The sequence below is a fragment of the Galeopterus variegatus genome, unplaced genomic scaffold (assembly GCF_000696425.1).
Source record: "Galeopterus variegatus unplaced genomic scaffold, G_variegatus-3.0.2 Scaffold852, whole genome shotgun sequence".
Classification (NCBI taxonomy): Eukaryota; Metazoa; Chordata; class Mammalia; order Dermoptera; family Cynocephalidae; genus Galeopterus; species Galeopterus variegatus.
Window position 1 is genome coordinate 173,155 of NW_007726963.1, and position 10,612 is coordinate 183,766.

Consider the following 10,612-nt stretch of genomic DNA (forward strand, 5'->3'; position numbering starts at 1 on the left):
CATGGGATCCGAACCCTCGGCGGGAGCACCGCCACACTCCCAAGCGGCGCACTCTCCAGTGCGCCACCAGGCCGGCCCCCTCCAAGAACTTTTTGAAGTACCCTCGTATGTGGTGGCAACAGAAGCCACTGACACTCTAAGTAGCAGGGGAAGTGTATCTGACCACTTGGCGTTAATGTGTCAGCAGTCAGGTTCATCAAGGGTGGAGAACCTTGAAAGAAACATGTATCAGACCTAACATATATTGTCAGCAATCCAGATGGTGCCTCCTTCACTTACCAACCATTTTGATGAATTACCAGACTCTAATATTGCTATGTAATTAATACCTTTTTTATGGAGTTGAAATATCAGTAGGTCAAGATCTATCAAGAAGCTTATCATTGTAAAGTTTGCATGTAGGAAACAAATTGGAAGTTCTTGAGAACCATAGGTCCCCAGACTATGGGACTGAAACTGTACAAATCCGGCCTGGTACACAGAGGAGAACATAAAAACATCGAAAAGGATTATAGAAAACCTTTTTGGAAGGAGCCAGGGCCTGACTGGACACTTTTGCAGCTGATGCCATTTCTCCTCTGTCTACAGTGGCCGACAAAGCTGGATACCTGATGGGTCTGAATTCTGCAGAAATGCTCAAAGGCCTGTGCTGTCCAAGGGTGAAGGTTGGGAATGAGTATGTCACTAAAGGGCAAAATGTCCAGCAGGTAATGGAGATGCTCTGAATTGAGAGATTTTGCTATTTTAACCATCACCTTAACGTTCTTTCAGTTGCAGATGCCAGAAGTACATATGAAACTGGCTATTGCATTAAGGGGGGGATTCATTTTTTAGGACTCAGGGATAATTCAAGGAATGCAAATCAAAGAGTGCCCCTTTGGGCTCTGTGAGGGCCTAGAAACGGGAGGCGAAGAGCCCTCTGGAGCTGGGCAGCCTCTCTCCAGCTCCTTCTCTGGGCTCCATGGGCTGACATCTCTCTCTTTCTCTGTTGTGTCCTTGCTAGGCAGATAAGCTTTCTCCATTTCTTCTGCCCATGGCCACCCTATAGCCACCAAGTTTACATTCCCATGTTTCCAGCCTCACCCTGAGATTGAGACCAGTGTCTTTTAATCCAGATTCCAAATTCTTAGGAGAGACACTCCGATTAACCCAACCTGGATTAAGTGTCCACCTCTGGTCCTACAAAGTATGGCCAGGGACTGGAAACACGTGGTATAGCCATGGCTATTAGAAAACCATCTTTGTAAATGGGGTGGTTCTCAGAGAAAGTGAAACATCATGAGCTAGGCAAACGCCCTGAGGAATATTTAATATTATATCGAACCATATGAAATTGCCAGTATTCAACTGCTTTTGACCTTTAAGATGTCAGTTTCATGTATCAACTTAATGCAACCATAAAAAGACTAATTTGAGGAGGTTGAATGAGCGATCCCTCTTCAAGGTGACCAACTCGGTAGGTGCTCTGGCCAAAGCCATCTACGAGAAGATGTTCCTGTGGATGGTCACCCGCATCAACCAGCAGCTGGACACCAAGCAGCCCAGGCAGTACTTCATTGGGGTCTTAGACATTGCTGGATTTGAGATCTTTGATGTAAGTTGTTTGGGTAAAAACTGGCTGGAAAAGACCTTTCTACTTTTTGTTTGCTTTGATGAATCCCCAGGGGATTTTTCAAACTCACTCACTCTCTTTGGTATTTGAAACACTCAGTTCAACAGCCTGGAGCAGCTGTGCATCAACTTCACCAACGAGAAACTGCAACAGTTTTTCAACCACCACATGTTCGTGCTGGAGCAGGAGGAGTACAAGAAGGAAGGCATCGAGTGGGAGTTCATTGACTTCGGGATGGACCTGGCTGCCTGCATTGAGCTCATCGAGAAGGTAGAAGAATGGGCTCCCCCGGGAGAGCTCCTCCTCAGTTGCGACCCTTACCTTGCTGCTCTGACTCTTCTTTGCTAATAGATTGGTACCCCTAATCCCACTCCCCCAGGCTGTGAGCCTTCAGATAGATGGTTGAGTCCCCTTGTGAAGGCAGGGCAAGTGCCCAGAATCTCTTCTGACACCTGAAGATGTGTCTCAGTGGTTAAAATCCAAGGGCTGATATCCCCAAGAATGTGAGTGGAACCCCAGCGTGAACTGTGACATTTTTTACCCATTAGACTTGCCCAAACACCCAAGGAGGAGGGACCATGGAACAGCAGGATCCCTGGAGGGATGTTACTATGAAAACAGGAGATGATATTAACTTTTTAAAAAGAAATTCTCATAACATTTTGAGCGCTGGTCATGTTAGAATGAGTATATCTTCCTGAGGCGGCTATTGAGAAGTCCAGACGTTATTGTTTAAAATATGACTCATATTATTTTATGGCTATATATGTAACTTTACTTTTTTTTTTTGTAAATCTATTGCTAAAAGTGAGCTACATTTATATACACATACTTTCGTTCTATGTTCTTTTATTCAACAAATTTAATTAAGCACTTACTATATGTCTGGTACTGTTCTGTCATGCAGCAAACAGACCAGGAGCTTTGCGCACACAGAGCTTACATTCCAGTGTTCCTAGCCCCAGAGTTACAGGACCAAAGTTCTTTTCCGGCTTCTCCAGACCATGGAGCCATTAGCATTTATTAAATGCAGAGGTATAGTCTCTGTTATCTTCTTTCCAGCCTATGGGCATCTTCTCCATCCTGGAAGAGGAATGCATGTTCCCCAAGGCAACAGACACCTCCTTCAAGAACAAGCTGTATGACCAGCACCTGGGCAAGTCCAGCAACTTCCAGAAGCCCAAGCCTGTCAAAGGCAAGGCTGAGGCCCACTTCTCGCTGGTGCACTACGCCGGCACCGTGGACTACAACATCGCTGGCTGGCTTGACAAGAACAAGGACCCCCTGAATGAGACCGTGGTTGGGCTGTACCAGAAGTCCTCACTGAAGCTGCTGTCCTTCCTTTTTTCCAACTATGCTGGTGCAGAAGCAGGTGAAATTCTGTATTTTGATGTCCCCTTGGAAAGCTCTGTGTAGTTACTCATAACCCAAAGCTGCTTACAAAAAACCAGTCATCAAACATGAGCTTCAGGTCGAGCTTGACTTGTTCAGCTGCCTTTGATCTCCCTCATTCTTCCTCCGCCACTTATTCCTCCTCTTCCTTAAAAGGTTGAGTTCTGTGGAGGCCAACAGGACCTCTCGGTGGACAAGACAGACAATACCACATTGTTTGATAGATTTTTATTGAGATATAATTTACATACCCTTTAAAAATACACCCTTTAAAAAATACACAAGTTTGTGTAACCATCACCACTATCTGATTTGAGAACCTTTCCATCAACCCTGTAACCCATCACCAATCACTTCTCACTTCTGTCCCCAGCCCCCGGCAACCATTCATCTACTTTCTGTCTCTATGGGTTTGCTTATTCTGAACATTTCATGCAAACGGAATCACATAGTACATGGTCTTTTGTGTCTGGCTTCTTTCACTTAACCTAATGTTTTTAAGGTTTGAACATACTCTGGCATGTACCAGTCCTTCGTCCCTGTCTATAGACAAATAATGTGCCCTTGTATGGATATACCACATTCTGTCTATCCCTTCATCAGTTGATGGACGTTTGTGTTGTCTCCACTTTTTGACTGTTGTGAATAATGTTGCTTTGAGCATCTATATAGAAGATTCCATGTGGACATATGTTGTCAGTTCTTTGCGGTATACCTAGGAGTGGAATTTCTGAGTCATATACTAACTATGTTTGACTTTTTGAGGAACTGCCGAACTCTTCTCCAAAGTGGCCACCCAAGCCAGTATCACTTCTTAAGGTTACCAGTATATATATATATATATATTTTTTTTAAATGATTGCCAAAATAGAGTTTTAAAATGATGGACCATTTTAAATGCATAAATTTAATGAATTTGTGCTTTTAATTTGAAAATACATGCAATATAATTATTCATAAGATAATTATATAATTTTAAAAAATTAATGTCTAGTGTACTCTGGGCAGAGGAATGTAATAAATGGGCACAGGTGTAAACTTGGATGATGAACATCATCTTTTTAATCCCGATCAGGGTAGCTCTGTAAATGTGTTGCATAACCTCGCTTAGCGATAACACCAAGACTCTAATACTCATATAAGACCCTGGGTGGATGCAGATCTGGGGAAGTGGCTTTCCTGCCTCCCTTCCCCCAACCCAAACACACATTCATGCTAGACCCTGGGACAAGAAGAGTGAAGTGAAAGGAGTGTGGGGAAAGGGGGGCATAATATCTCCCCCAAGACTGAATCTTGATTGAGTACCAAGGTCTAAATCTGAAATTGAGCCATTGAGAAAAAGCAGATCAAATATCATCGACTCCAAATTAAGATGGCAAATTGGGTTGTTTCTTTTAGAAAAGAAAAAAAAAATGACTTGTAGAATATTTGTGAGAACATTCAACTTTATTACTTTCAGTTACTTCCTCAGTAAGAGAAAAGTAGGGATTCAAGAATAAAAGCAGGGAAGCTCTTGAAAGAAACTACGATCATTGAGAAGATTGTCTCAGTCTTGCCAATTATTCAGCTTGATTTCATGTCTGATTCCTAAAGGTAAGGACTCTCCCTTCATACTGAGAGTCCAAGTTATGCTCCCAGTTAAATGTCACCCACATCCCACCCTACTCCATTCCCACAAGGATAAAGCTGAGTGTTCCCAAATTTGGGTAGTTTGGAGGCATGTTAAAAACAAAATCTCAGGTCTCTTAGGTCGATAGGAAACCAAAACTCCCGGTTAAAGGCTTGGAGGAGGGGGTTTAGAAAGCCCACCCCGTGTCCTCTGGGCTGCATCTCACATGCCCTTCTGTGTCTGTCTCCAGGTGACTCTGGGGGAAGCAAGAAGGGTGGAAAGAAGAAAGGCTCCTCTTTCCAGACTGTGTCGGCCGTGTTCAGGGTTCGTGTTTTGGCAGCTTCTGCATTTGGTTGTTTTCCTGCCCAGTGAAATGACATTTGCTAAGACAAATGTGCTTGTATTGGTTTGTGTCCCAGGAAAATTTAAACAAATTGATGACCAACTTAAGGAGCACGCACCCTCACTTTGTACGATGTCTGATTCCCAATGAGACCAAGACTCCTGGTAAGTAACAATCCAATCTTGACAATTATTTGAACAGAATAGGACTCTCTGGAATGTGTGCAAAATTTTGTGGGTATGCATGTGGAAAATATGATAGTCCTTAGCACTTCTCAAACTAGACCATGAAATAACGTTGCCAGATATAGCAAATAAAAATACCAGATGCCATGTTAAATTCTAACTTCAGGGAAACAATGAAAAAATTATTAGTTCACGTATGACCCATACAATATTTGGGATATATTTATATTTTAAAAAGTATTCATTGTTTATCTGAAATTCAAATTTAAGCCATCCACCAAAAAACAAACAAACAAACAAAAACAAACAAAAAAAGTAATAAAAACCTTGGCCAGTTAGCTCAGTTTGTTAGATTATAGCCTTGTAATAACAAGGTCAAGGGTTCTGATCCCCACACTGGCCATCTGCCAAAAAAAAAAAACAAGCAAAAATACATTTCATTGACCATCCTGTATTTTATCTGGCACCCTGTATTAGCCCATTTCTGTTGCTCATAACAGAATACCTGAAACTGGGTAATTTATAAAGAAGCAATATTTATTGCATCAGAGGCGGAGANAGTTAGCTCAGTTTGTTAGATTATAGCCTTGTAATAACAAGGTCAAGGGTTCTGATCCCCACACTGGCCATCTGCCAAAAAAAAAAAACAAGCAAAAATACATTTCAGTGACCATCCTGTATTTTATCTGGCACCCTGTATTAGTCCATTTCTGTTGCTCATAACAGAATACCTGAAACTGGGTAATTTATAAAGAAGCAATATTTATTGCATCAGAGGCGGAGAAGTCCAAAGTACAGGAAACACATCTGGCAAGGGCCTTGTTCTTGGTGGTGGTAACTTTACGGTGATGCAGGGTGTCACATGGTAAGAATAGCTTAGCTAGAGACAGAGGTAAGCTTCTCAGTTGTTCTTCTTTTAGTGCCATCAGAATGACACCCATTACTCCATGAATGGATCATTCCTTTCAGTAGGGCACAGTCCTCACAATCTAATCACCTCTTAAAGGCCCCACTTTTCAATTTACCATAATAGGATTTCCCACCCTCTTAACTGTGGTAATTAAGTTTCTAATCCATGAAACTTTGGGGGACACATTCAACCTATATCACACCCCTACAATGAAATAATATCCAAAATATTGTATGTCCATACAAAATATTGCATGTCCAATATTGAATGTCTATACAAAATATTGTATGTCCAATGAAATAATATCCAAAATATTGTATGCACATTAGGTCCATGGCTTTCATAAGATTTTTAAAGGGCTCGGTTGACCCGTTACCCCAAAGTTAAGAAACTCACTACGTTTAGCAAATAATCATCTTAGGTATCCCATAATAAAAACAGCATCAATAGCAACTGGTTTATTTAATCCATACTGTATGTCAGTCACTTTATTATATTATCTCTGATCCTTGCAACAGTTCTCTGCAAGATACGTGTAGTTATCTGTATTTTATAGATGAGAAAACTGGAATCAGAGACCATACATATAGATATAGAACACACACAGTAGACTGGACCTTTAGCCACCACCAATCCTGATGCACAGATATTCTTAGAGTATAGCTGTTTTTCAGGGTCACTTGTCACAAAAAGAGGAAAAGAAGCTATCACGTAGAGCTGTAGCTGTGAGGTGGCTCACTTATCAGCTAAGTTGTTCTGTGACAAACACTGTACCCCGGCTCATGATTAAGTGTCCCACCTCTGCAACAAGTGAACAGGAGCACTAGATTGTTGACGAGCTGTAGCTGTGAGGTGGCTCACTTATCAGCTAAGTTGTTCTGTGACAAACACTGTACCCCAGCTCATGATTAAGTGTCCCACCTCTGCAACAAGTGAACCGGAGCACTAGATTGTTGACAAAAACATCTCAGCTCCACCTATTATTCACCATGTGACCTTAAGCAGAGTACTATAGATCTTTCTGCCTCAGCTTTCTTGTCTATAAAACGAAGATTAATTTACTATTTATTTCTTTAATAAACTCATAAAGTGGTTATTCACTTTATAAATAGTAACTCATTTAACCCACCTTCGATGGTTGTTGTGAGGATTAAATGAGCAGGTACAAGTAAAGCATTTAAACAGGGCTGAGCACGCTGCAAGCACTCAGTAAATGTTGGCTGTCAATTATGATGATGATGATGATGATGATGCAGAACCAGAAATTTTAAATCCCCAGATAACCAGATGTATTAGTCTGTTTTTGTGTTGCTATAAAAAATAAATACCTGAGACTGGGTAATTTATAAAGAAAAGAGGCTTATTTGGCTCAAGATTCTGGGACAGCTGCACCTGACATGGGATCTCAGGCTGCTTCTACTCATGGCCGAAAATGGCAGGGCAGCAAGGGGGTGCAAGCAGATCACATGGTGAGAGGAGGCAAGAGGCAGAAAAGAGAGGAGGTGCCAGGCTCCTTTTAACAACCAGCTCTCCTGGGAACTAACAGAGCACTCACTCACTCACTCCCCACCCCCACAAGGGGGACATTAATCCATTCATGAGGAATCCACCCCCTATGACCCAAACAGCTCCCAACACTGCTGCATTGGGAATCAGATTTCAACATGAGCTTTGAAAAGGGCAACATATCCAAACTATACCATTCTTCCCCGGCCCCCCAAAATTCATGTCTTTCTCACATACAAAATAAAATCATTCCATCCCAATTGTCCCCAAAGTTTTTGCTTGTTCCAGCACCAACTTGAAAGTCCAAAGTCCAAAGTCTCAACTAGGACCAAAGGCAAGACTCCTTCCTGCTGAGAACCTGTAAAAATAAAAAACAAATTTTCTTCTTCCAAGATACAATGGTGGAACAGACATTGGGTGCACATTCCCTTTCCAAAGGGGAGGAATAGGCCAGAAGAAAGAAGAAACAGGGCCCAAACAAGTCCAAAACCTAGCAAGGCAGACATTAAATCTTAAAGTTCCAGAATAATCTCCTTTGACTCCAAGCCCTGCATCCTGGCACAATAGGGTACTTGGATCCCCAAAGCCTTGGGTAGCCTGCCCTCATGGCTCTGCCAAGCACAGCCCACTGGGCTGCACTGATGCCTGCAGCTTTTCCAGGAGGGTGTTGCATGTTGCCAGTGTCCCTACAGTTCTAGAGTCCTGGTGGCAGCTCCACTTCCATGACTCTACTAGACATTGGCCTGGTGGGGGCTCTCTGGGGGGCTCCAACCCCACATTTTTGCTCAGCATTGTTCTAGCAGATGCTCTCTGTGACACCTCCACCCCTGCAACTGGTTTCTGCCTAGGCCTCCAGGATTTTCCATACATCCTCTGAAATCTGGGTGGAGGCTGCCATGTCTCCACTGCTCTCAAATTCTGCCTGCCTACAGATTTAACATGACTTGGATGCCACCGAGGTTTCTAGCTTGCGTTCTGCACAGCTGTGGCGCAAGCCACACTCAGGGCCACCTGAGGCAAGGCTGTTCCAGGCAGAATGGCAAGGATGCTGGGAGCAGGTTCCTTAGGTGCCAGGCTCCTTTTAACAACCAGCTCTCCTGGGAACTAATGGAGTGAGAATACACTCACTACCCACCCCCACAAGGAGGGCATTAATCCGTTTGTGAGGGATCCGCCCCCATGACCCAAGCAGCTCCCAACACTGCCACATTGTTTGATCAGATTTCAACATGGGCTTTGGGGAGGCAACATATTCAAATTCCATCACCAGGTCTGCTATATAGAGTGTCAATGCATCTTCTGTGGAAGTTGGGTTCTACAGACTAAGTCAAAGGCAGCAGTGACTCGATATGTGTTATTTGATGTGCTGTACCCTTCCCTGTGAGCCTGGCACAGCCAGCTTCTCCTTCAGTGTTGGAACAGAGCTGTTTCCTTGGTTAAGCATCAAATAAAATCATTGGCTTGCATGTAGGTGTTTCATCACACACAAAAATCAATTTGCTGCCATGTGGCACGACTCCTCTGTGCAGCAGATGGCCTGCACGTGTCAAGTGACAGGAGGATGGACTGAACCTCTGTGGGTGCAAACTGTGTCTCTAGGAGCCCCCAGGGCTTTTGGTAATCCACTGGCTTACTTTTTCTGAGAAATAAGGGGAGTTGGACTAGATGATTTCTAAGGTTCCCTCCATATTATCGATGCTCTGAATTTCTGATACATCTTCCCCTTGGTCTTAAACCACTTTTCTTCTAGAAAATCACTGCCTGATAGAATTTTCAGGAATGATAGAGATGTTCTATATCTGCACTGTCCAATGTGGTAGCCACTGAAATGTTACATGAAATGTGGCTAGTGCAACTAAGAAAATGAATCTTTAATTTAAATGAATTTAAATGTAAATTGCCACATGTGGTTCCTAACTACTAGACAGCATAGCTCTAGCACAGCCTTGAGAAGGTGTACTTGTATAATGGTCTTCCCTCAGAGCAAACTGGGAAGCTTGTGAACATTCTAGAAGTTTCCATCAGGTTAAGTCAAAGCCAGCTTTAGCTGCATCCCTCCCCAGCAACTTAGGGAGTCCACGATAAAAAGCCACCATGTAACCATAGTACCTCTCTTCGAACCTCCCCCTCACGTACACACAGCCCCGAGACAGAATTTTCTTGGCCCCTGTTTGATTTGTGCCTGACCCAGGCTGGTGGCCAAGAGTGGCCATGTTACCTCCCATGGGGGATTGTCCCTCTGGCTCCGCTTCGTCCACCCACGCTTTAGTTCTCCTCTCTGCTTCCCAGAGCAGGTGCTCAACAGTCAGCAGATAACCACCCGCCCTGCATCCAACCTCCCCATCCCCTACCACAGCCATCCTCCGCATCCGCTTTGTTTCTCTTCTCCCACTGAAGGCACAGCCTGCAGACTTTACATCCCCATCCTTGAGCAGAGGCAGGAAGGCATCCCGAGTTATCAATTGGGAAGCCCAAGCCCGCCCTGCATCCAACCTCCCCATCCCCTACCACAGCCATCCTCCGCATCCGCTTTGTTTCCCTTCTCCCACTGAAGGCACAGCCTGCAGACTTTACATCCCCATCCTTGAGCAGAGGCAGGAAGGCATCCCGAATTATCAATTGGGAAGCCCAAGGTACCCCACACTCATTCTGCCCTCTCTTGGAGCTTAGCTACAGAGTCATGAACAGGGCAAAGATCAATATTTGGGCTTTCATTCCCACAGTTGTAAGGTGCTACAATCTCCCCAAGAGTGTGGGATTACTTCTACCATGAGACTTGCAGGTAGGCTCGAGCCACCCCCAATCCCTCCTTCTTGGAGCTGGCACTAACTCTTCCTGCTCAAGTCTGGCTGTGTGGGAGTGTTTCACGGTGCCTCAGACCATCAAAGACAAACAATGAAAAAGCCACAAGCTCTCCCGGAACATTGTCTCCCCAGGTGTGATGGACCACTACCTGGTCATGCACCAGCTGCGCTGTAATGGGGTCCTCGAAGGCATCCGGATCTGCAGGAAAGGATTCCCCAGCCGGATCCTCTATGCAGACTTCAAGCAGCGG

At 44.0% G+C, this 10,612-nt stretch overlaps 1 protein-coding gene across 1 annotated transcript in view; it reads left to right on the forward strand.

Moving 5' to 3' along the window:
• Positions 1–10,612, forward strand: part of MYH13 (myosin, heavy chain 13, skeletal muscle) — a 53,941-nt gene that overhangs the window by 14,640 nt on the left and 28,689 nt on the right. The window contains exons 11-17 of the mRNA XM_008572952.1: positions 589–707; positions 1,445–1,594; positions 1,712–1,882; positions 2,675–2,984; positions 4,864–4,937; positions 5,033–5,120; positions 10,494–10,609. Of these exons, the coding sequence (XP_008571174.1) occupies positions 589–707; positions 1,445–1,594; positions 1,712–1,882; positions 2,675–2,984; positions 4,864–4,937; positions 5,033–5,120; positions 10,494–10,609 (1,028 nt within the window). The remainder of the gene's footprint in view (positions 1–588; positions 708–1,444; positions 1,595–1,711; positions 1,883–2,674; positions 2,985–4,863; positions 4,938–5,032; positions 5,121–10,493; positions 10,610–10,612) is intronic.